Raw genomic sequence first — 27,451 nt, 5'->3', positions numbered from 1 at the left:
GATTCCGCTTCCGATTTGCATCCTGATCCATTATTGCTTGTAGACTAAAAAGAAGATTTTGGGGTTTCTATTGGGTTTGAATTGGTTTTTGAGTAACGAGTCTCTTTTCAACTGGAGGGACTGTCTCAGGTTCTTCACCGCTTTAAATATTTGATTTTAAAAAAAAAACTCACATAGATCTAATTAAAAATGATAAATCACATTTTGAAAGAAGATTTCTTCCTATTAAAAAGCACAAATAAAGCGTGATTGCTCCATCATCTCCCGACCATCCCAATTCCACATGTGAGTAGTGGTGTTGGTGTGAGTCGTGGAGTAGATGTCTAAATGGGGAAAGTAATTATCCAATCGTAGAAGGCGCGGCAATTGATTAAGACATTGCTTTTTTGTATACATCGAAAAGCCCTACACAAAGCTTTCATCTTTTTGTCTTTGCTTCAACACTCACCATAGACACAGCTGACGGCCGAATAGCTCTCTCTTCTTGCTTGCAGAAACAATGGTCCCCAATACCAAATCCCGCTTAGTAGACCAGCCTCCTTCTGCATCGTCCTCTGAAGAACAAGAACTGGTGGAGGAATCCCAGGAAGAAGAAGAACAACAATCGGGGGAGGAAGAAGGAGAAGAAAATGAAGAACCCAAGACAGCTCATCCAGTTGTAAAGAGATCCCTCACTCAGAAACTCCAATTTTCTTCTGAGTCCGGCAGCGAGAATGGGTCAGGATCCGAATCGGAAGCCGAATCGGGCCATTCCCTGCCTTCCCCTTCTGCATCGGACTTCACTGTCAAGCCCAGTGTTCCTGCTAAAGCTGCTGCCCCATCGAAATCAGTAGCAAAGAGGCCGCAAGAGGCCCAGAAAGAAAAAGGGAGGAAGAAGCCCAAGATTGTAGAAGAAGAGGAGAAAAAATCAGCTGCTACTCCTCGCTTTCTTTGGAGCGATGACGACCAGCTTGCTCTGCTCAAAGGGATTGCTGAATACAAGGCGGTAGAAGGAATGGAACCTAAAGCCGATATGTCTGCGTTTCATGAATTCATCAGAGGGAAGTTGCAGGTTGAAGTTTCAAAGAGTCAACTCAGTGAAAAGCTAAAGAGGTTAAAGAAGAAATTTTTGACTAATGTGAAAGGTGGCGAGGAGCCAGTTTTCATGAAGGGTCAGGATTCTTTAGTTTTTCAGCATTCAAAGAGGATTTGGGGTGCCCCTGGAACTAGTAATGGAGTTAAGGAGATTGTTACCAATAGCACTAATGACAAAGCTAAAAAGGCTGTTGAGGTTAAGATGAGTTCTGAACCTAAGAAAAGTGCTAAAGTTAGCAAACCCAAGGATGATGAGAATCATAAGGAAGCTGTAAAAGAGGTGGTTAAGGAGGATATAGTTAAGGGTGATCAACAGGATTTCCAGTCCGAATATCCACGATTGGCTGCATCATTTGAAAGTATGGCTGGCATGTCTACAATGTATCCAAATGGTACTAGTTTTTTGAAGGAGAACATGAGTTTGATTGCTACTGACAAGGCTAAAGTGTTGGAGGAGAAGTGGAAGAAACTGGAGGATGACGAAGCTGCCTTGATGGTGAAGCGCTTAGATTTGATTGCGGAGCATTACGGATTGGTGGTTGATGCAATGAGAGGTAACTAGATGCTGGTGGATCATTTTCTATTGGATGCTACAAGTTTTGATACTGTTTCGGTTGAGTCTTAGATTTTGTTTCATATATTCTTGTTTCTCAAGACAATTCCTTCTCGCGTTGATGTACTTATGTTTAGTCCGCGAGGTAGATTTGGTTTTTCTGGGTGATTAATACATTTTATTGCTTATTTAGTTTTACTAGTGAACTGGTTTGGATGATACCCCAGTGTTGCGTCTTATATATGTTAGTGTGGTATGGAGTGATTGGCTCTTTAAAGGGGTTGCAATGAAATGCCTACTCATTCCTATCATATAATGCCATGTATGGTGGAAGCAAGCCTAGGAAAAGCTGAAGTGGAATGTCTGGAGATGTTCTGGTTCATCCTTTGTAATATGTATTTCCTATTCTAGAAGGAAATATACTTAAATGATATCTTTCTCAATTTTCGCAGCTTGTGTTGATTCACTTTGTTCTCAATTGTTGTTCATGCCAGCTTATCATACCAGTTAATTGATTTGGGGAGGGGGTGGTGGGTTAGTTATAGTTTCCTCTAAATATTTCCTTTGGTATAGTGTGCAATGTTGTTTCCTGACTAGACAGTTCTCCAATCCTAGAGGTTTTAAATCCTATAAATCTAAAGAACTTAAATTATGATAGAAAATTTTCTTACAGGCACTGCTTCTTAGGTGTTTCATTTAACTGCTGATTCTCTATCCTTTCCTAGTGAAGATATTCTGCAGCGCATGAATACGCACACACATACAGCTTTTATTTGTGTGAGCATGTCTACACACTTGCATTTATTATCATTCAATCAACAAACCATTGAGGTCAGTTATTATATGAATTCTCAATATCCATTCGTTTTGTTCAGGTCCATTGCATTCCTAAACTGAATAATTAGGTCTTAAAAGACAACTTGAAGGTTTCTTAAATCTCTCACACATCTCTCTATGGTATCTACTGACTAGTTTAATCTCAACTGTTTCGCAGAATTCATGCAGATCTCTTGGTTTGGTTGTGTTCTGTTTTTAACCAAGTCTACATGGATTTCAAAAGACTTCTGGGATTGAAAACATTTTTCTCCGTGCGACTTAATTCACCTCTTAAAAATCTTAGTTATTGTGTTGTCAAACCTATAAACCAGTGCATTTTGGAGGTCTTAACACATGGGGAAGCCATCTAACTTTATCTTCTATATGTGCTATATGCACTCTGTTAGATGTAATAAGTCCTGACAGTAGTTGTGTTTGAAAGAGTCGTCCAGTTTTATAAAATCATAAATTTGTTTTAATATCAGTTCACTTACAACTTTTATCTTATGAACATGTTGAGCATCTTAGAAATGCAATTTACTGCTGTATAATAGTTTGTGACACAATCATTCTATCCTGGACTATGTTTTTATTGCATGGGATTGTTCTAGGATTCTTTCGTTTCAGCCCTCCTTATTTGGCTCTTTCTTTGTCATACCTTTTTCCTGGTAGACTAAGAATATATATCTAAATTGTTTCTGTTGAGAATATAATTAAATAATAAAAGTGTGCTTTCTTTTACAACTGAATCTTTTAGATGAGATGGTTACACACTTCAATATGGTATCAGAGCAGGCAGAGGCCTTGAGATCGAATCTTACTGCCACCCAAAAAATCTAAAAGAATTTTCACATGCTTGGCCCATGAAAAAATCAGGCCCGCTTGCCCGGACGTGAGGGGGCATGTTGAGTATAATTAAATAATAAAAGTGTGTTTATACGTGAGGGGTGTGTGTTGAGAATATAATTAAATAATAAAAAGGGGGCATGTTAAGAATATAATCAAACAATAAAAGTGTGTTTATACGTGAGGGGATGTGTTGAGAATATAATTAAATAATAAAAATGTGTTCTCTCTAAGTAAAAGACATTGTTGGAGCTGGTAATGAGTCACCAAGATTGCTTTGGGCACCTATATATCAGGGTTACAAAATACCAATTAGATTAACAAATTCAGAAAAAGGTTGAGAATACGGAGAAGTCTTGAAACAAGTAATATCAGTAGAGATCAAGTACTTATTGGTAGAGGGATCAAAGCATTTATAACCTTTTTGTAGATGAGAATACCCGAGAAAGACATTTAAAGGCCTTGTGCTGAAGTTTATCTTTTTCGGGGTAAGGTTATGAACAAAACAGGTGCAACCAAACACACGTGGAGGAAGGGGACACAAATTTTGGTTCGGTTAGAGGTTTGAGTGAGGACTCTAGTACTGCTAAACAGATGAAGGCATGTGATTGATTAAATAACAAGCAGTAATAACGGCATCACCCCAAAAACGTAAAAGGACATGATTGTAAATAAGCATTGTTTGGTCTGTTTCAATTTAATGTTTGTTCTTCCGCTTAGCAACTCTATTTTGTCAAGGAGTTTGTGCACAAGAAGACAAGTGCAATATGCCCTCGGATGATATAAAGAAGAGAGAGAAGTAGAGAAGTATCCATTCTAAAAAAAGAAGAAGTAGAGAAGTATTCTCGGGCATAACTTCTTAATGGAAATACCAAATTGATTGCGAATTTCAGCATGGAATTTCGGAAAGATAGAGTAAAGCTCAAATCTACTTTTCATTAAAATTAACCACGTTAACCGAGAATACTCATCGATAAAAGTAACAAAATAATGAAAGCCTAAGGAAGAATTGACACGATTTGGACCCCATATATTTGAATGAACGATTTCAAACATTGAGGTGGCCCTGTTATTGACGCGTTTTGGGAAAGAGGCACGAGTGTGCTTACCAAGCTAACACGACTCACATACTAACAAAGATAAATTAGATAAACTGGGACCATCTTTTGCAATTTCATGAGACTTGGATGACCAATTTAACTATGAAGCAATTCATAAGAAACAACGAAAGTAAAAGCAACATGTGGTGTTTGGATTGAGAGCAGTTAGTTATAATCCCTGTGATTTATGTCCTTTTTCCAATCACCTGTCCCGTACTCCGATCCTGCACAAGAACAGAATCATCAAAGAAGGTTACAACACATTTCAATTTTTTTTGTTAATTTACTAATTGAAATAAGGTTATATGGACATTCAGGTGCAAAAAAGTCGAGCTTTAAAGGTATGGAATGATTTTAAGAATATAATTAAATATTAAAAGTGTGTTCTCTCTAACAACTTAATTTTTTAGATGAGATGATAACACACTTCAATAGTTTCATTATGCCCATAGCTCCATCTTATGGAACAATTTTAGCTTTGAAAGGTGTTTCTTGGAGGACATCTCAATCATATATGACTAAAGTTTATCTATTTCTGAATAACTTTAGGTATGTGGCGCCTAAATTATATATGTCTAAAGTTTAGCTTTACTCAAGTTAAATAAAAATGTTCAGTTTATTCATATGATTAATATTCAGACGAAAATGAATGTACTTCAATTATATGTAGCTTAAAATTTGAAGTTTGCATTCTAAAAATTATTTTAAATGAACAAATTTATAATTTTTTACAATGTTATGAATATAACTTAAATGATAATTCTAAAATCGGGCATCATAGCAAATGGAGATGGATGCAATGTGCATCCATAAAATGTGTTTAGATATGAGTTGCCTAATGTATATGTTAACTATGGTTGTTATTGACATGTCTATGTATTTGTTTGCTGATACCTGATTACTATCTTCTGATGAGTATTAGCATTTTCGTTGAAATTGAAGTAGCATTATTTTTGCGGAGAATACAATTAAATAATTTAAGTGTGCTTCAAAAAGCTTATGTTTTTAGATGATATGGTTATGATACAGTTTCACACTTCAACAACTTTCATAAGAGGTAAACTTTTGGGTTGTTCAAATGAATTTGTGTTTTTAATTAAGAGCAGGATTTAACCAATCTGGTCTTTGACCACAACCAAGTAATATGGGTTTAGGGGTATAAGCCAAAGATCCTGAGGTTTTTCATTTCCAAAAGTTCATAGACTAAGCTATTAGTTGTAAAAATGGCTGAAATTTGGAGGTTAATAGGAAACAAGAATTGAATCAGTATCTATAACAAAGACAATGTGGAAGTATCTCTAATAATCCTCCTTGGAACTTAAATACAGTGTTTTCCTGAAATCGGTAACCTTTTCATCCTATTCCTTGAAACATATTTGTATTGCATCAAAGGTTTTTTCCTCGCACGAGCATTTTGAAGATCATTGTGCAAGAAAACTGGAGTCACCTTTCTGTTTCCCCAAACCAGCCTAGCATGTAAATCTGTATTCCCAAGCTGTTACTTTTATGCAGCAAAATTTCTTGCTCTGTATCTTTTTCCAACTAGAATAAGGAAAAAAAACATTCTGACACACTTTTGTAGTCCAGTTCTCAGTATCTGGATTCGGACAGTTCAATTACATGGGCTAACAAGTTTCAATGTTGCCAGTTTAGTTGTTGAATTTTTTATTCATTGTGCCTATAATATGGCCATCAAATTTGAATTTTCAAAAATGCAAGAAGGAGAAGCATATGTTGCATCATAGTGAATTTCACAAATACAACGTTATGTTGGTATTTAGAACTCACATCTCTAACTTAATTCTTGCCTTGTCAGAATATTAGAACTTGATGAGATCTTCTGTATGCAGGCTGAGCTAGTATTGATTCATTGAAGGGAATAGTTAGAAGAGGGTACTGAAGCTGCAAAATTTCTGGAATATTATATTCAACAGACAGCAACAGGAAGTTATAGTTACTTAAAACAGGATATTGCTTTGTTGAGAAAATGAAACAAAAGACTATTGAAGATTTGCCTCCCCGAGAGAAGCAGATTTTGTTGCAGTACTTAAAAAGAAAAAAATGTGCCAATCCATGTTTCTGAAAGTGATGATGCATCAGTACTTGGTTTAGCAAGTATGAAGAGCTTTTTTCACAATTGTCACGCGTTCCTAGGAGGTACCTAAGAAAAAGAAAAAACCATTTTGCCAAAAAAAATGTGCTCCAGTTCCATCCCTCGCTTCATCTCCAATCCCTGCAACTGTTCTGTCTCCCGCTCCCTCTCCAGGTCCTGCAGCAGTTTCAACCCTCGCTCCATCTCCGGGTCCTGCAACTGTATCACCAGTTTATGCTCCAGTTCCTTCTATTGTAAGTGCCCACTAGCTCTCCTCCAGCTGTGCAGCCTCCTTCTCCAGTTCTAAAACCTCCTGCAAAGCCTCCAAAAGTTAGAACTCACACCAGTTCTTCTAAACCTTTGCCTGTTAATCCTCCAGATAAACCACAAAATGGTCCTAATTCTCCGGGAAATAATCAAGAGCATCGAAATTATTTATTTGCTGCAGGGGTTGGATGTTCCGTTGCAGGAATACCTTTCTAGCTCTGTTGATATTCTGTGTTAAGAATAAAAGGAAAGAAATTACTCCAAATGATGGGCAAAGGGATGGGAAACCGCCTCTGAATTTGAATGCAGGTGTCTATTTGCTGCTATTTATCATGATGGTTAATTAATCTCATCGTATCATTCTTTTTCATTTCATTTCAGTAATTTGTATGATTTGTATTGTCAGGTTCTTCTCTAAATGTCAAGAGTGCATCTGCTGTAAATGATGCTGATCCTCATAAATCTTCCGAAGCAGACGCGGAACTGTCAAAACCTGAGATGAATGCAAATGCTCATGCACCATTACCTCATCCTCCAGGAAAGTCTGCACCTCCACTTCCTGGTCCTCCACCATCTCTTCCTCCTAAACCACCTACTCCTAGCCCACCTCCACCTCCAAAAGTTCGCCCTCTTAATCCACCAAAACCTGGTAATTTTCCAAAGTCTTTACCTCTTCGAGCACATCAGAGAGGATGTTCTTCTGAGACCAGGGGAAGTGACTCATTGGATCTGATGCTCCTAAAACAAAATTAACACCATTTTTTTGGGACCAGGTTCTTGCTAACCCTGACCACTCTATTGTTTGGCATGAAATAAAAGCCGGCTCATTCCAGTAAGCTTCGCACTGATCTTGCTATTCACTTGCTCCTGTGAAAGTTTAACTGTTTCTGTTTTTACCATTCTGATTGCTGAGTTTTATTACAGGTTTAATGGGGAGATGATGGATTCTTTTTTTGGATACATACCAGGAGACCAAGAGAAAGATGATTGAAAGCTACCTTATCCTTTAATCAAACCTCACAGTACATTCAGATTATTGATCCTAGGAAATCACAAAATCTAGCAATTCTCCTCAAAGCCTTAAATGTGGCAACAAAAGAAGTTTATGATGCTCTCAAGTAGGGGTGGCAAATGGGTGGATTGGATCGGATTTGGATGGATTGACTTAAAATGGATTGATCACAATCCACCCATATAAAATATGGGTAAATATGGATTTGGTCAAATATGGTTTGGGCAAAATGGTTGTAACCCACTTTAATCTCTTAAAGCCAAAAAATATTAAATCAAAGCTAAATTGTCAAAGAGTCAACTCCGTGACAAGGTAAGGAGGTTAAAGAAGAAATTTTTGACTAATGTGAAAGATGATGAGGAACCAGTTTTCATGAAGGGTCAGGATTTTGTTGTTTTTGAGCATTCAAAGAGGATTTGGGGTGCCCCTGGAACTAGTAATGGAGTTAAGGAGATTGTTAGCAATAGCACTAATGGCAAAGCTAAAAATACTGTTGAGGTTAAGAATAGTTCTGAACCTAAGAAAAGTGCTAAAGTCAGCAAACCCAAGGATGTTTGAAACATAAGGAAGAAGAGAAACAGGTTGCTGTAACAGAGGTGGTTAAGGTGGAAATAGTTAAGGGTGATCGACAGGATTTCCAGTCCGAATATCCACATTTGGCTGCTTCATTTGAAAGTATGGCTGGCATGTCTACAATGTATCCGAATGGAAAAAGTTTTTTGAAGGAGAAGATGAGTTTGATTGCTACTGACAAGGCTAAAGTGTTGGAGGAGAAGTGGAAGAAACTGGAGGATGACGAAGCTGCCTTGATGGTGAAGCGCTTAGATTTGATTGCGGAGCATTACGGATTGGTGGTTGATGCAATGAGAGGTAACTAGATGCTGATAGATCATGTTCTATTTGATGCTACAAGTTCTGATACTGTTTTGGTGGAGTTTTAGATTTTGTTTCATATAGTCTTGTTTCTCAAGACAATTTCTCCTCACGTTGATGTAGTTATGTTTAGTCTGCGAGGTGGATTTAGTTTATCAGGTTGATTCATACATTTAATTGCTTATTCAGTTTTACTAGTGAACTGGTTTGGATGATATCCGTGTGTTGCTTCTTATATATGTTAGTGTGGTATGGAGTGATTGGCTCTATTAAAGGGTTGCAATGAAATGCCTACACATGCCTATCATATAATGCCATGTATGGGTGGAAGCAAGCTTAGGAACAGCTGAAGTGGAATGTCTGGAGACATTCTGGTTCATCCTTTGTAATATGTCATTTCCTATTCCAGATGAAAATATATTTAAATGCGATCTTTCTCAGTTTTTGCAGCTTGCGTTGATTCACTTTGTTCTCAATTGTTGTTCATGCCAGCTAATCATACCAGTTAATTGATTTGGGGAGGGGGTGGTGGGTTAGGTACAGTTTCCTCTAGATATTTCCTTTGGTATAGAGTGCAATGTTTTTTCCTGACTAGACAGTTGTCCAATCCTAGAGGTTTTAAGTCCTGCTATAAATCTAAAAGAACTTAAATTATGATAGAAAATTTTCTTACAGGCACTGCTTCTTTGGTGTTTCCTTTAACTGCTTATTCTCAACTCTTTCCTAGTAAAGATATTCTGCAGCATATGAATGTGCACACACATACAGCTTTTATTGTGTGTGCATGTCTACACACTTGCATTTATCATCATTCAATCAACTATATTTCAATTCTGAAACCATTGAGGTCAGTTATTTTATGAATTCTCAATATCCATTTGTTTTGTTCAGGTCCATTGCATTTCTATACTGAATAATTAAGTCTTAAAAGACAAATTAGGGGTTTCCTAAATCTCCCATACATCTCTCTAATGGTATCTACTGACTAGCTTAATCTCAACTGTTTGGCCTAACCCGTGCAGATCTCTTGGTTTGATTGTGTTCTGTTTTTAACCAAGTCTACATGGATTTCAAAAGACTTCAGGGATTGAAAACTTTTTTCTCCGTGTGACTTAGTTCACCTCTTTAAAATCTTAGTTATGTGTTGTCAAACCTATAAACCAGTGCATTTTGGAGGTCTCAACACATGGGGAAGCCATCTAACTTTATCTTCTATATGTGCTACCTGTGGTCCTGCAGTCTGTTAGATGTAATAAGTTTTGACATTTTCTAATTTACTTGTGTCTAAAAAGGGTTGTACAGTTTGATAAGATCATAAATCTGTTTTAACATTAATACTTTGACAACTATATCTTATGAACATGTTGAGCATCTTAGAAATGCAATTTACTATCTTATAATAGTTTGTTACATAATTATTCTATCCTCAACTATGTAGTTATCGCATGGAACCGTTCAACCTTCCTTATTTGGTTCTCTCTGCGTCATACCCTTTTCCTGGTAAACTCAAAATAGATATCTGAATTATTTTTGTTAAGAATATAATTAAATATAATTAAATGATAAAAGTGTGCTCTCTCTAACAGCTCAAACTTTTATATGAGATGGTGACACACTTCAATATGATATCAGGGCAGGCATAGGTCCTGAGATCGAATCTCACCGTCACCCAAAAAATCAAAAAGAATTTTCACGTGCGTGTCCCATGAAAAATACAGCCCTCCTGTCCGTACGTGAGGGGCATGTTGAGAATATAATTAGTAATAAAAGTGTGTTCTCTCTAAGCAGAAGACATTGTTGGAGTGGGTAATGAGTCACCAAGATTGCTTTGTGCACCTATATTAGAGTTAGAAATACCAATTGGATGAGCAGGTTCAGAAGGAGGTTGAGGTCGATGAGGTCGTCGGGAATAGTCCTTAAGAGTTGGAGGGTGTGCTCTCTCTGAGCAGAAGACATTGTTGGAGTGGGTAATGAGTCACCAAGATTGCTTTGTGCACCTGTATCAGAGTTAGAAATACTAACTGGATTAGCAAGTTCAGAAGGAAGTTGAGGTCGATGGGAATAGTCTTTAAGAGTTGGAGGTGGAGCTAGGTTGGAAAAGTTGGAGTGTTGTTATGGCCTTCTTATTTTCTGTATTAGGAGAAAATGCGGAGAAGTCTCGAAAAAACTAACATCTACAGAGATCAAGTACTTATTGGTAGAGAGATCAAAATATTTGTATTCTCTTTGTAGACGAGAATACATAAGAAAGACACAATTTGAAGGCCTTGTGTTGAAGTTTATCTTTTCCGGGGGTAAGGTTATGAACAAGGTGCAACCAAACATATGTAGAGGAAGGGAAAACAAACTTTGGTCCTGATAGAAGACTGAGTAATGACTCTGGTATTGCAAAACAGATGAAGGCATGCGATTGGTTAAGTAACAAGCACTAATAACAACATCAACCCAAAAACATAAAGGGACATAGTTGTGAATGAGCGATGTTCGAGCTGTTTCTGTTCTTTCGCTCAGCAACTCCATTTTGTTGAGGAGTATGTGCACGAGAAGACAAGTGCGATATTCCCTGAGATGACATAAAAGAAGAGACAGAAGTAGAAAAGTATTCTCGGACATTATCACTTATTAACTTCTTAATGGAATACCAAATTGATTGTGAATTATAACATCAAATTTCTGAAAAATAAACAATAACTCAGATCTACTTTTTGTTAAAAATAATCACGTGCACCAAGAACAATCGTCAATAAAAGTAACAAAAAAATAAAAGCCTAAGGAAGAACTGACACAACTTGGACCCTATATATCTGAATGAATGATTCCAAACATAAAGGTGGCTCTATTATCAATGCGTTTTGGGAAAGAGGCATGAGTGTGCTTTCCAAACTGACATGACTCACATTCTAACAAAGATAAACTCGATAAACTGGGGACCATATTTGCAATTTCAAGAGACTTGGATGACCCAATTGACTATGGAGTAATTTAGATGAAATAGCGGAAGTAGAAGCAACATATGGTGTTGGGATAGAGAACAGGTACAATCCTTGTGATTCATGTCCTTTTCCAATCACATATCCCGTACTCCGATCCTGCACAAGAATAGAATCATCAAAGAAGGTTACAACACATTTAAGTTTTTTTGTTAATTTGCTAATGGAAATAAGATTATATGGACATTTAGGTGCAAAGAGGATTTTGATTTAAAAGGTATGGAATGATTTTGAGAAGATAATTAAATAACAGAAGTGTGCTCTGTCTAACAACTTAAGCGTTTAGATGAGATGGTCACATACTTCAATGATTTTATTGTACATTTATGTATATCTTGTATATGTTATTTTGTATATACATTTTTTTAAGCAGCGACTCAGTTTTAAAATTTGGCAACAACTGAACAACTGGTTCTATTAAATGTAAATGTAAATGTTAATGCTATTATTAGAAATTAGAAGATCACGAAATCCACTCTGTAAATCCGATCTGGCCCATTTAGCCCGTTAACTACACTAACAAAGGTATGGTTCTGAGCCGGACATCCTTTCCCCGTGCCCAATTCCCACCCCTTAACATTAGCTACGGTTAGCCCGAGTACTGTGTGACCACATTTTTATGAATCAGATTGTCCCAGCGTGACCGGATGATATCCTTACTTCAATGTTCGAAATATAATAATTAATAATCTCATTAATGACCTATAAAAATTATGGAATAGACATTTACATTCAAAATATACGTAATCTAAGAATATGGTAAGTAATTTTATGAAAATTTTCTATTTATTGATACAGCTTCTTCTGCAATCTCAAGCTTCTTCCTCCCTTTCTCTTTCTAGGTTTCTTGCGGCCTCTTTGCTGCTGGTTTCGATGGGGCAACAGCTTTTGCAGAAACACAAGGAAGAAGAGAAACATGTTGCTGTAAAAGAGGTGGCTAAGGAGGATATAGTTCAGGGTGATGAACAGGACTTCCGGTCCAAATATCCACGTTTGGCTGCATCATTTGAAAGCATGGCTGGCATGTCTACAATGTACCCGAATGGAACAAGTTACTTGAAGGAGAAGATGAGTTTGATTGCTACTGACAAGGCTAAAGAATTGGAGGAGAAGTGGAAGAAACTGGAGGATGACGAAGCTGCCTTGATGGTGAAGCGGTTAGATTTTATTGCGGAGCATTACAAATTGGTGGTTGATGCAATGAGAGGTAACTAGATGCTGATGGATCATGTTCTATTCGATGCTACAAGTTCTGATACTGTTTCGGTGGAGTTTTAGATTTGTTTCATATAGTCTTGTTTCTCAAGACAATTTCTTCTCGTGTTGATGCGCTTATGTTTAGTCCGCGAGGTAGATTTAGTTTGTCCGGTTTATTCCTACATTTTATTGCTTATTTAGTTTTACTAGTGAACTGGTTTGGATGATATCCACTGTGTTGCTTCTTATATATGTTAGTGTGGTATGGAGTGATTGGCTCTATTGTTGGATTGCAATGAAATGCCTACACATTCCTATCATATAATGTATGGTGGAAACAAGCTTAGGAACAGCTGAAGTGGAATGTCTGGAGACATTCTGGTTCATCCTTTGTAATATGTCATTTCCTATTCCAGATGAAAATATATTTAAATGCCACCTTTATATGTTTTTGCAGCTTGTGTTGATTCACTTTGTTCTCAATTGTTGTTCATGCCAGCTTATCATACCAGTTAATTGATTTGGGGAGGGGGTGTTGGGTTAGTTACAGTTTCCTCTAGATATTTCCTTTGGTATAGAGTGCAATGTTGTTTCCTGACTAGACAGTTCTCCGATCCTAGAGGTTTTAAGTCATGCTATAAATCTAAAAGAACTTAAATTATGATAGAAAATTTTCTTACAGGCACTGCTTCTTAGGTTTTTCTTTTAACTGCTGATTCTCTATTCTTTCCTAGTGAAGATATTCTGCAGCACATGAATGGGCATACACATACACCTTTTATATGTGTATGCGTGTCTACACACTTGCATTTATCATCATTCAATCAACTATATTTCAATTCTGAAACCATTGAGGTCAGTTATTATATGAATTCTCAATATCCATTCATTTTATTCAGGTCCATTACATTCCTATACTGAATAATTAGATCTTAAAAGACAAATTAGAGGTTTCATAAATCTCCCACACATCCCTCTATGGCATCTACTGACTAGTTGGATCTCAACTTTTGGCATAACTCATGCAGATATCTTGATTTGATTGTGTTCTGTTTAACCAAGTCTACATGGATTTCAAAAGACTTCAGGGATTGAAAACTTTTTTTCCCCGTGCGACTTATGTTCACCTCTTAAAAATCTTACTTATCATGTTGTCAAACCTATAAACCAGTGCATTTTGGAGGTCTCAACACATGGGGAAGCCATCTAACTTTATCTTCTATATGTGCTAAGTGCACTGTGTTAGATGTAATAAGTTCTGACATTTTCCAATATACTTCTGTCTAATAGTGTTGTCCAGTTTTATAAGATCTTAAATCTGTTTTAACATCAGATCTTTGACAACATTTATCTTATGAACATGTTGAGCATCTTAGAAATGCAATTTACTGCAGTATAATATTTTGTTACACAATAATTCTATCCTGAACTATGTTTTTATCGCATGGAACTGTTCTAGGATTCTTTTCGTTTTAGACCTCCTTATTTGGCTCCCTCTCTGTCATACCTTTTTCTTGGTAGACTCAGAATAGATATCTAAATTGTTTCTGTTGAGAATATAATTAAATAATAACAGTGTGCTCTCTCTAACAACTTAAGCTTTTAGATGAGATGGTGACACACTTCAATAGTTTCCTTATGCACCATAGCTCCATCTTATGAAACAATTTTAGCTCTGAAAGATGTTTCTTGGAGGCATCTCAATAATATATGACTAAAGTTTATCTATTTCTGAATAACTTTAGGTATGTGGTGCCTAAATTATATATGACTAACGTTTAGCTTTACTTAAGTTCAAGCAAAAATGATTCACTTTATTCATATGATTGAAATTCAAATGAAAATGAATGTACTTCATTTATATGTAACCTCAACTTTGAACTTTGCATTCTAAAAATATTTTAAATGAACTAATTTATAATTTTTTACGTGTTATGAATATAACTTAAATGATAATTCTAAAATTGGGCATCATAGCATATGGAGATGAATGCAATGTGCATCCATAAAATGTGTTTAGATATGAGTTGCCTAATGTATATGTCAACTATGGTTGTTATGACATGTCTACACATTTGTTTGCTGATACCTGATTACAATTTTCTGATGAGTATTAGCAATTTCGTTGAAAATGAAGTAGCCTTATTTTTTGTTGATAATACAACTAAATAATTTAAGTGTGCTTCAAAAAGCTTATGTTTTTAGATGAGATGGTCATGAGACAATTACACACGTCAACAACTTTCATAAGAGGTGAACTTTTGGATTATTTAAATGAATCTGTGTTTTCAATTAAGAGCAGGATTTAATCAATCTAGTCTTTGCCCACAACCAAGTAATATGGCTTTAGGAAAATCTCCTGAGGTTTTTCATTTCCAAAAGTTTATAGATAGGAGATGATGTACTGTCGTAAAAAATGCTCTCCGGCACACTTCCCCGAAACTCTCTATCTCCTACTTTCTAGGAGAGAGAGTACCCTCTCTCCAGCAGGTCGCGTGAGAACTACCAACCTCATCCTTTCCCTCAGCTATCTTCTTTTGTGATAGCTTTCCCCCTTCCTTCACCTCAGTCTCCCTTCCACAGACATGGGGAAAATAGAATTTATTTCCACGCCGGTTTCAAGTCATTCTATATTACCGTATGGACATCTGGCAAGGAAGTCTGGTTTGATTGGGTGGAGCGATGTAGAAATAGGATGAGATGAAGAACTCTCAGCAAAAAAGTGATGGAGTGGATTTGTTTTGTCCTGAAAGAAGCCTCAAACGACAACAAGAATCTTGTGAGGAGATGGAGAATGAAGGACCAAATGGCAGAGTATTTTAATACAAGGAAGTTTAATGCTCACGGAAGATTTATGAGTCTTTTGTCTCTAAAAGGAGCAGACAGAGCAGTAGTTATACTGCCAAAAGCTTTTAGTGCTGGTTGGAAAGACATTGTACTCAAGATAGGAAACTTCATTAATTATTCATCACCAAGAACATTAAAAGCTCCTCACAGAATGGTTGATACTAACCACTCGTATGCCAAGGTTGTTGAGGACAGTATATACCACTGAAGTTCCAGAAAGCAAAAGGCAAGAGGTTTTCCACTACTGCTACAATTGAGTATGGTGGAGGTTTGCTTGGAAGATGTATCACAGGAAACATCGGCAATCTTAGCTCTGAGATGCCTACCTTCTCCGAGGTTAGGAAATAGGCATCGTTAACTTGGAAGAAAGTTTTTGGGTTAACATCTACGAGATGATAGACAATACTTTCCTTTTTGAATTCCCCAATAGGAATATGGCTGAGCAGACACTTCAATGAGGGTGGACTGGAAGAAACCTAGGGTTTGGTTGGAATGGTGCAACCCTATAGCTGGGTGCACACCGGTGGCACAGAAGAGCAAAATGTTTTGGATCAGAGCGATTGGGCCACCTCTTCACTTATGGTCGCATGAAATTTTCCGACATATTGGAGACCTTTGTGGTGGCTGGATATACTTAGGTATGCCTTTGGGAGCAAAATCTAAATCCAAAGGAATTTGGGATTCAGTAGTGGAAAAGTGTGAGAAGAAATTGACAAGGTGGAAATCTCAGTATTTGTCCCTCGGAGGTAGACTCACTTTGATTAATGTTGTCTTGGATGCTTAGCCTACTTAATGCTTTCCCTATTCCCAATCCCTCCTAGAGTCATTCAATGGCTGGACAAGGTTAGGAGATCCTTCCTTAGCAAGGGAATAAGGATTAAAGAGCTTTTCACCTAGTCAAGTGGAAGGAAATCATCAGAAGCAAGAGAAGAGACGAGGGGGATTTGGAATTAGGAATTTGAAGCATCATAACAAAGCTTTGAAGCTTAAATGGCTCTGGAGATATTCACAGGCACCTCAAACACTATGGAGCAGAGTCATAAAGAGCTAGTATGGGGAAGAGGACAGTTGGGTCTCCAAGGAGGTCAATACTCCATATGGAATCAATCTTTGGAGGACTATCAGAAGCTACTGGACTTTTCTCAAAAATCACTCCCACATCAGAGTGGTTAATGGGAACAAGACTAGGTTTTTGGAAAGACAAATGGATTGGGACAATGAGCCTTGAAGACATATTCCGAGATTTATTTGTTATAGCCTTAGACCAACATAAATCAGTTGCCGAGATGTGGACACAACAACGGTGGGACCTTAGATTCAGAAGAATGTTGAATGATTGGGAGATACCTAGACTTACGGAACTGTTTAAGCAGTTAGAGAATTGTTTTCAAGGGTTGCAAGCAGGTGCATATTGCCTATGGTGGAGTGGACATGTAAGTGGAACATATAAGGTCAACTCAGGGTATAGGATTTTGAACCAGGTAGAGCCACATATTACTAACTGGCCTTGGAAGCGTATTTGGAAAACTAAGATACCTTACAAAGTATCTTGTTTCACCTGGCTTCTAGGCTCTAGCTAAAAAAACAATTTTGACACATGAAAATTTGATCAAAAGGAATATTGCTCTCTGCTCTAGATGTTTCCTTTGCGAAAAGGAAGCTGAGATAGTAAACCATTTGTTCCTACACTGCAGTATTACATATCAACTATGGAAGATTTTCATCAATCTCAGAGGCATAGCCTGGACAATGCCAAACAAGATTGGTGACCCTCTTTTTAGCTGGGAGGAAGCAGGAGCGGGTGCAGGAAACAAAGAGAGATGGAGGATCATCCCATCATGTATTTGGTGGACTATTTGGAAGGAAAGAAATGATAGATGTTTTGAGGATAGGAGGAGTTTAGTACAGGATATTAAGCTAAAATGCATTTTGCTTTTCTGTTTTTGGTGTACTAAACTGTATTCTAGTGACACTGAATCAGTCCTAGATGTCCTAGTCACCATTTAGCATTGGTTTCATATCTGGTATATTCAATATCTATTCCATTTGTAAATTGTTTTTTTCAGTACTACCTAAGTACTGCTTTTAATACAAAATTACCTTACAAAAAAAAGTCCATAGACTAAGCTATTAGTTGTAAAATGGCTGAAATTTGGAGGTTCATAGGAAACAAGAATTGAATCTGTATCTATAAGCTGAAATATCTCTAATATTCCACTTTGGAACTTAAATACGTTGTTTTCCTGAAATGGGTAACCTTTTCAACCTATTGCCTTCAACTTATTTGTATTGCATCAAAGGTTTTTTCCTCGCACGAGCATTTTGAAGATCATTGTGCAAGAAAACTGGAGTCACCTTTCTGTTTCCCCAAGCCAGCCTAGCATGTAAATCTATTCCCAAGCTGTTGCTTTTATCTAGCAAAATTTCTTACTTTGTATCCTTTTCCAACTAGAATAAGGAAAAAAAACATTCTGACACTTTTGTAATCCAGTTCTCTGTATCTGGATTCGGACAGTTCAATTACAGAGGCCAACAAGTTTCAATGCTGCCAGTTTAGTTGTTGGATGTTTTGGTTCATTGTGCCTATAGTAAGGCCATCAAATTTGAATTTTCAAAAGATGCAAGATGGTAAAGCATATGTTGCATCACAGTGAAATTCACAAAAACAATGTTATGTTGGTATTCGGAACTCACATCTCTAACTTAATTTTTGCCTTGTCAGAATACTGTAACTTGCTAGTATGGACTCATTGCAGGGAAGAGTTAGAAGAGGGTACTGAAGCTGCAAAATTTCTGGAATATTATATTCAACAAACAGTCACAGGAAGTTATAGTTACTTAAAACAGGATATAGCTTTGTTGAGAAAAAGAACCTTACAAAAAGGCTATTGAAGATTTGCCTTCCCGAGAGTAGCAGATTTTGTTGCAGTGCTTAAGAAGGAAAAATCTTCCAATTGTGATAGTGACGATGCATCCAGTACTTGGTTTAGCAATTACGAAGAGATTTTTTCACAATTGTCAAGCGTTCTCAGGAGGTACCTAAGAAAAAGAGTCCATTTTTGCCCAAAAAACAGGCTCTAAGAAAAAGAAAGAAACCATTTTTGCCAAAAAAACGTGCTCTTCCATCCCTCACTCCATCTCCAATCCCTGCAACTGTTCTGTCTCCCGCTCCCTCTCCACATCCTGCAGCAGTTCCAACCCTCGCTCTATCTCCAGGTCCTGCAACTGTATCACCAGTTTATGCTCCAGTTCCTTCTATTGAAGTGCCCACTAGCTCTCCTCCAGCTGTGGAGCCTCCTTCTCCAGTTCTAAAACCTCCTGCAAAGCCTCCAAAACTTCGAGCTTACACCAATTCTTCTAAGCCTTTGCCTGTTAATCCTCCAGATAAACCACAAAATGGTCCTAATTTTCCAGGAATTAATCAAGAGCATCGAAATTATTTAATTGCAGCTGTGGCTGGATGCTCCGTTGCAGGAATTGCCTTTTTAGCTGTGTTGATATTCTGTTTTAAGAAGAAAAAGAAAGAAATAGCTCCAAATGATGGGCGGGCAAAGGGATGGGAAACAGCCTCTGAATTCGAATGCAGGTGTTTATTTGCTGCTATTTATCATGATGGTTAATTAATCCATCATATCATTCTTTTTCATTACATTTCAGTAATTGGTATGATTTGTATTGTTAGGTTCTTCTCTAAATGTCAAGTGTGCATCAGCTGTAAATGATGCTGATCCTCATAAATCTTCCGAAGCAGACGCGGAACTGTCAAAACCTGAGATGAATGCAAATGCACATGCACCAGTACCGCTTCCTCCAGGAAAATCTGCACCTCCACCTCCACTTACTGGTCCTCCACCACCTCCTCCTCCTAAACCACCTCCTCCGAACCCACCTCTACCTCCAAAAGTTTTCCCTCCTAATTCACCAAAACCTGGTAATTTGCCAAAGCCTTCACCTCTTGGAGCACATCAGTGAGGACGTTCAGAAGACCGGGGGGAGTGACTCATTGGGTGAATCTGATGCTACCAAAACAAAATAAAAACCATTCTTTTGGGAGAAGGTTCTTGCTAACCCTGACCACTCTATGGTTTGGCTTGAAATAAAAGCCAGCTTGTTCCAGTAAGCTTCGCACTGATCTTGCTATTCACTTTTCTCCTGCAAGAGTTTAACTGTTTCTGTTTTTATCTTTCTGATTGCTGAATTTTACAACAGGTTTAATGAGGAGATGATGGATTCTTTGTTTGGATATTTACCAGGAGACCAAGGGAAAGATGATCGAAGAAAAGTTTCCTCATCCTTTGATCAAACCTCACAGTACATTGAGATTATTGATCTTAAGAAATCACGAAATCTAGCAATTCTCCTCAAAGTCTTAAATGTGACAACAGAAGAAGTTTATGATGCTCTCGAGGAGGGTAAATCTCTCTCTCTCTCTCTCTCCCTCCTTATGGTGGCTTTATGAATCCTGTTAGAAATTCCATTTTGTTCCATTTCACTCCAGTACTTAATATTTTATCCTAAAGGACGGTTTTTGGATTATCTAATACTAGAGGACCGTCCGTCTCACATTGACCCTACGTGATATCTATGTCTCTAATAAAACTAATAGGCTCTTGGCAACCACCTGAGTAAATATAGCATCAATATGATCCCGACTAGTTGGTATCATGTATACACTATACGTATGATTTGATTCATTTTGTTCTTGTTAGAATAGGAATAAGTAATACAATCCTACTTAGAATAGGAATACAAATAGGAATAGGAATAAGAATCCTAATCTTTAAAAGAGTCTAATGTAGTGTCTATAAATAGAGTCTCAATGTTATAATGCAAATACACAATTCAGTAAATTCTATTTCTCACATAGTATTAGAGCATTGGTGAGAAACTTTAAGTCAGCGTGTCAAATTCCGGCGACAGTTGAGGCTGATTTGTGTCATCTTTTGTTCTAAAGATGTTGTGCGAAAATCAACACCATCACGAGGCTCGAGAAGCTCAAGCGACCAAACCCCAACCAAAACCATCGGAAAACAACCCCTCACGCGTTCTCACATGCCGTTCAAAGGTGGAAGTTTTCCAGCGCGATCTGAATCACGCACCAGCGCAGAGGGCTGCTCCGGTCATTTATTTCGAGTTGTTTTTCTTCTGTTGGGGTCATCCAGTATTTCCGATCAAAACCCATCCAGTTTTCTTCGGATCTGATAACTGGAATTAGGTTTTCCGGCGATTTCCAGGCTGATTCTGGCAAGCTCCCAGCGAAATCGGAATTTTTCAGAACTTACAGGCACTATAGGCAGACTCTAGCAGTTTCCAGCAAGTCTCTTACTATTTTTAAGTCAAATTTAGAAAAATGTCTTTTGGGTGTGATGTTTTTGGCTTAAAAAATATGGGTATTGGAAGTTCAAGCCCTATAACTACTTCAGAACCCTTAATGGTAAGTTCAAACTATTTGGCTTGGGCTTCCTCAGTTGAGTCGTGGTACAGGGGTCAAGGTGTTCAAGATCACTTAACAAACAATGCTTGTGTGGTAGATGGAAAGACAATCTAGTGATGAAGATGCAAAAGTCAAAGCATAATGGGAGAAAATGGATGATCAATTATGTAGTATGACTCTCTATTGTTTCAAAGTTGATTCCCCTGTTTCACCCATTCGAGACATGTTATTCAGTTTGGGAAAAAGCACGTGCTTTATACACTAATGACATATCTAGATCTATGATGTGATATCTTGAATAACCAACTTAAAGAAACAAGAATTTGATATGTCTACTTACTTGGGACAGGTACAAGCAGTCATGGAGGAATTTGAACGTTGAGGCTAGTCACTACAAACGTGGAAAAGCAGCAAGAGCATAGACATACATTATTTCTATATCTTACACTCGCTGGACTCCCTACTGACCACAATTCTGTGCATGACTAGATTCTAGCTAGTCCTACCGTTCCTACAATTGATGAATTATTCCCTTGTCTACTTCGTCTTGTTGCGTCTCCTAGTCACAAAGTAGTTTAATCACCCACTGTTGACTCTTCTATTCTCGCATCTCAAACCATAGAAAAATGAACATATTAGTCTATGGACAATCGGCGAGGAGGAGGACGTTTTGGGAAACCTTGATCCTAGTGTAGTTATTTTCATGAACTTGGACACACGCATAACATATGTTATACTTTGCATGGTCCACTACCCAGCTATGATCCCATTACTCTCAAGGAATATAATGAGCTCTTTCAAAATTGAGCAGGTAAGCACACATCTCCACAAGTATCATTTGTTGCTTAGCTTGATTGACCATTCAATAATGCTCATATTGCTCAGACAAAATATAATGCGTTCTTTCAATATCGAGCAAGTAAGCAGACACCTCCATTAATGGCTTCGGTTGCTCAACCTAATCTTTCTGTTGTGGGTAATTCTTTTGCTTGTGTTTCACAATCTAGTTCTCTTGGATTAGGGGTAATGGACTCGGGCGCTTCGGATCATATTTCTGGTAACAAATCACTTTTGTCTGATATTATTTATTCACAATCTCTTCCTCCTATTACTTTAGCCAATGGGATCCAAACAAAACCAAAAGGGGTTTCAAAAGCCAAACCCCTATCTTTTGTCACTCTCGACTATGTTCTTTATATCCCTGGTTCTCTTTTAATCTGGCATCTGTTAGTCGTTTAACACGTGCCCTACATTGTGGCATAACATTTTTTGATGATTTTTCTCTCTTGCAGAACCACAGTACGAGATAGATGATAGGCAGATTGAACTATTTTTTAGGTTTTGAGATTGCTCAGTCTAGATTAGGTAAACTTCGCACTGATCTTGCTATTCACTTTGCTCCTGCGGGAGTTTTACTGTTTCTGTTTTTACCATTCTGATTAATGAATTTTATTACAGGTTGAATGAGGAGATGATGGATTCTTTGTTTGGATATATACCAGGAGACCAAGGGAAAGATGATCGTATAAAAGTTTCCTCATCCTTTGATCAAACCTCACAGTACATTCAGATTATTGATCCTAAGAAATCACAAAATCTAGCAATTCTCCTCAAAGCCTTAAATGTGACAACAGAAGAACTTTATGATGCTCTTGATGAGGGTAAATCTCTCTCTCTCCCTATGGTGGCTGTATGAATCCTCTTAGAAATTCCATTTTGGTCCAATTCACTCCAGGACGAAATATTTTATCTTGAAGGATAATTTTTGGATTGTCTAATACTAGAGGACTGTCCGTCTCACATTGACCTTACGTTGATATATATGTCTCTAACAAAACTAATAGGCTCTTGGCAAACACCTGAGTAAATATACATCAATATGATCCCGACTAGTTGGTATCACATATAGACTATACGCATGATTTGATTCATTTTGTTCTATTCTTAGCTAAGTTTGCATTGATTTTGAGAAAATATAGGGATAACTTTCCTACATATGGTTTTCGGTTTACCTTTGTTCTCTTCTGACGCCTGAATTTATCATATTGTTTCACCTGCAAACAGTACATTTGGGAGTCTATGTATGACATGCTAAACCATCTCAGTCGACCTTTTCTAATTTTATCCTCTACACGTGCTGCTCAGCCTCTCTGTCAGATGTGTTTATTTTAATCTTTTCAAATTTTGTAAAATCGCATTTCTACAACACTCAGATTGTGGATAAATTGGACCTTAGCAACCCAACTTTCGCTTCCATATAACATTGTTAGATATGTGAACATGAATTTGAATTAAATCAGTATCTTAACATCCGCACTTGCTGTATTTACTCTTGTGTTTAAGGGAAAGAAAAAGTCCCATCTAAAATTTTCATTACGTGTGTTGCAACATGCCAACGATCACCTAGATACCAATCACAAAAACTTTAAGGGATGAGAAGACCAGTAAGATGAATTTGTACTCTTTGAATGATAGCATATGCTTATTTTGTTACAACTGGATATGTTGAAAATAATGTTCTAGTTCAGCTTGCAAAATTAAATGTGGCAAAGTTTGTACAGCATGAAGTTAATTGGAAAACTATGGTATTACTTCAATCATTTACATTTGGTATGGTACTTATTTGATACACTGCTTTTTAAAAGATGTTCTACACAATCCCAAGGAAAATATTGAAGTTTCACGATGACAAAATTCCCTTATTTTGATGTACCTTGCCACATACAATCGATCTTATCTGCTATTTAATATTAAATCGTGAAAGGATTGACGTCAATTGGTACTTCAACTTAGATCTTGCAATATTTGTACAGTTTCAATTATGTATTATTTTCATCAGGAAGATTCTGAAGCTCTACTCTTTTACTTAAGTCTCTTATCAGGTAATGAGCTGCCTCCTGAACTCAAACGAACTCTCTTGAAGATGGCACCAACAACAGATGAGAACTAAAACTCAGAGTATTTGCATGAGACATTTCTCAGCTCGGTCCTGCTGAACGTTTTCTCAAGTCCATGGTTGCAATTCCATTTGCATTCAAATGGATGGAAGCAGCAAACTCTGATTATTTGCTGGATACATTTCTCCGCTCGGTCCTGTTGAATGTTTTCTTGAGTCCATGGTTGCAATTCCATTTGCATTCAAATGGATGGAAGCATTGCTGCTCATATGTTCTCTTCAGGAAGAAGTTTCTTCCATTAAAGAGTCCTTCGCAACCTTGGAGGTAAAGAGTAAAATATTGAGTTTCTTATAATTTTATGGTTGCAGTTTAGGGTGAATTTTTTTTGTTATTCTTCTTTGGCATCAGTTTTTATCTGTTGATTTTCTGCTTGGTGGTTTGCCAAGTATACATTGTGACTTGCAGGTCGCATCTAAAGAACTGAGAAACAGCAGACTCTTCCTGAAACTTCTTGAAGCAGTTCTAAAAACTGGCAACAGCATGAATGATGGTGCACAGGCATTCAAGCTTGACACTTTTGGAACTCTCAGATGTGAAAGGAACTGATGGAAAGACCACTCTTGAACTTTGTAGTTCAGGAAATTATTTGATCTGATGGATTGAGAGCAGCACGTAGATTAAAAGAGAACCGAAGCACTACCAGTGTGCAGACAGAAGATTTTGTAGAGGATAATGCTCAGGAGTCAGCAGATTATCAGCGTAACCTTGGTCTTCAGGTGGTTTCAGGTTTAAGCAACGAGCTTGAGAATGTAATAAAAGCTTCACTTATTGATGGCAAGAACTTGAGTTCAGCTGTCATGAAGCTTAGTTAGCCACTAGTGAAAACTAAAGAGTTTCTGGACACTGATATGATAAGTTTGGAGGATGAAAGTAAGTTTCGTGATCCACTCACAAATTTTATCCAACATGCAGAACAGGAGATTACTTGCATCCTAGAAGAAGAGAAAAAATTCAGGGAAGGACGAAGGCTTGCGTCTCTTTTCAGTCGTTAGTGATTTCTTGATTATGTCGAACAAGGTATGTACTGTGGTGAGGAACTCAACAAAATTTCCAGTTAAGACTCCTAGAAAAGGGGCATTAATATCTCCTTCCCAAGAATCTTGTCCCAAGTCTTTGCCAGACATACGTAAACAACTATTTCCTGCAATCCAGGAGCGACAGATGCACGATTCTAGTGCAGATGACGAGAGCTCAAGCCCATAGCTGTCTGGTATGTATGTTTATCAAGTATAAATCAGTTTCTGTGAAACTAGGCAAAGAGGGCTGATGAGTTATAACTTTGCTGTTTTGATGTGTAGGTGTCAGAGTACTTTGGAGCTAATTATGGCTTGGATATATAATAGACATTTTGCTTCAATGCTCTCTTAGAGCCCTAGCGCTAGCGGTAGGATGAATGGCTATAGTAGTTATTGCATGGTCTACTACAACTACCTCTCCATGTTTGTTGTCACCTTTGTCTATAAGAATCTATCTAAATATCGAGATGGTAATGGTACTGAAATCTCCTTAATATTTGTTAATTTATTTTTAGTATATAAAGGAAGTTAGACCAGATTTGTATAGTTGCATTCTTCTAGTTTCAGCTTCTTTTTTGGTCAAGATGCATGATTGCTAATTCATCTGTTTCTAATCCATTTTGTTTTTCTGCTGGACACTCAACTTGGCACAACCTTTTAGTGTCATATCTTCCAAAACCAAGTTGTGTACCGTCAGCTTTGCAATTCCTACTAACATCTGCCTTTATGATATTTACTACATTTCATACGTTTCATTATTATACTAAACTTTCATCGTCTTTGGTCTACGACTGTCTACTGCTCATTCTATATTTCTGTAAATTTGAAGTTGTGAGTATTAGGATTTGCGTATAGCATTTCTAAGGATATCCCTTCTTTATAAGTCTTGAATCGTTTCTGTTGATATTTAAGCGGAGAATGATAGAGGACGGATCTATTATCTCCGAGTTTCAAAGCATTGGTCCCAGACAATTAGTAAATGCATTGGCAAATAATTTATTTTTTGAACCTCTTGTTCACATAGATTTGGACGGGGATCCAAATGAGATAATGATTATTCATTTCAATCTATCTACATTTCTCATTGCTTATTTTCTTCCCCTACTATTGAAAATTTATTCATCAAAGTGGCAAGCAGAGAATCTAATTGTAAAACTATTGTGATTTAGATATTTGATAATAGAAGGATATTCATAATCAACATATATTTTCAACATTCTTTGAGGCCTCATGTTTGTAGGTTGAGGTGGAAAAATTAGAACATATACCGCATAAATAAAATTTATGAAATAGTAATTAGAACATATTCTTGTCATCTTCAATTTAAAAAGTTTGTATGTTTACGCACTTCATGCATTACTACTATACAACGTATAAATTTACACTACTTTTAATACACAAATAACTCTTTTTTAACCAGCCATCAAACAACCCCTAGAAATATAATATTGCATTATTGCTAATGGAGATAAGAAGAATATAAAGGTAAAAAGATACTTCAATTCGTCTTAAATTGCATTTTTAATTGTGGGATTGGAGGTGGGAGAGGATATTAGTAGCTCAATTGATTGGCTACCGAAACTTCTCCATTTTTTCTCCCCTTACCCCCAAATTTATTTTGTTTGAAAATCATTTACGGCTCGTACTTTGTTTTAAAATCTCATCCCCCCTCAACTTTGTACAATAGACATTCTTCCCCTTTTAATCTAATTGATTTTTTCAAATATCTATTTTATCCTTACATTATCAATCTTTATCTTCTTCTTTTTTACTTCTTTAAAATCACGTGTTTATTATTCATAATTGAGGAGATAATTTAATTTTTAAAACAGAGTTAAAAATATAAATGATTTTCACCCATTTTTCATGAGACTATGACATTTTGTCTGTAATGTACAAGCATTTTTTGAACTATGAGAATTAATAATCTCATTCAATTAATACATTGCCAAGAAAGTTAAGGAATAGACATTCATTTTCAAAGTATATATCACATGTAATAAGATTTACTATATCTAATTTTATTTTATTTTAAAATACTTATTGGTAGGACTTTCTCTATTGACATTTCAAAATGTCGAAACTTTGCAAGTAACCCCAACATAAAAAATAATGGAGAATGTGTTTTGACATTTTTTCGTGACCCTCCCTCCTTGTATCCAATGCTCGATAGTTTTCTTCAAACTCATATAATAAACGTATACCCAATTTAAAATGACCAATCACACCATGAAAAAGAGATTATCTCCCTATAAATATCAGAAAGGACCAAAACGTGATTGTTATATCAGCCTCCAACCATCCTTTTCCACCTATAAATAGTAATATTGATGTAACTCATAAAAAAATGTAAAAAATCATTTTTCCAACTATAAGA

General features: G+C 36.9%; 1 protein-coding gene and 1 pseudogene across 2 annotated transcripts; both read left to right on the top strand.

Moving 5' to 3' along the window:
* Positions 1-135: 135 nt before the first annotated feature.
* LOC102580021 (neurofilament heavy polypeptide-like) lies at positions 136-8,532 on the top strand. Of its 2 annotated transcripts, none has more exons than XM_015314882.1 (3): positions 136-1,628; positions 7,155-7,580; positions 7,673-8,532. In XM_015314882.1, exons 1-2 carry the CDS (start codon positions 500-502, stop codon positions 7,499-7,501), a joined length of 1,476 nt encoding a protein of 491 aa, XP_015170368.1. In that variant the 5' UTR covers positions 136-499; the 3' UTR covers positions 7,502-7,580; positions 7,673-8,532. The 2 variants fall into 2 exon arrangements, with proteins under 2 accessions (XP_015170368.1, XP_015170369.1); XM_015314883.1 differs by lacking the exon at positions 7,673-8,532 and adding an exon at positions 6,240-7,057 and having other exon boundaries at positions 7,155-7,245.
* An 11-nt stretch (positions 8,533-8,543) lies between these two features.
* Positions 8,544-25,620, top strand: LOC102590260 (formin-like protein 3; annotated as a pseudogene).
* Positions 25,621-27,451: the final 1,831 nt, after the last annotated feature.

The sequence above is a fragment of the Solanum tuberosum genome, unplaced genomic scaffold (genome assembly GCF_000226075.1).
Source record: "Solanum tuberosum cultivar DM 1-3 516 R44 unplaced genomic scaffold, SolTub_3.0 scf00313, whole genome shotgun sequence".
Taxonomy (NCBI): Eukaryota; Viridiplantae; Streptophyta; class Magnoliopsida; order Solanales; family Solanaceae; genus Solanum; species Solanum tuberosum.
This window is presented reverse-complemented; position numbering and strand designations above follow the sequence as displayed.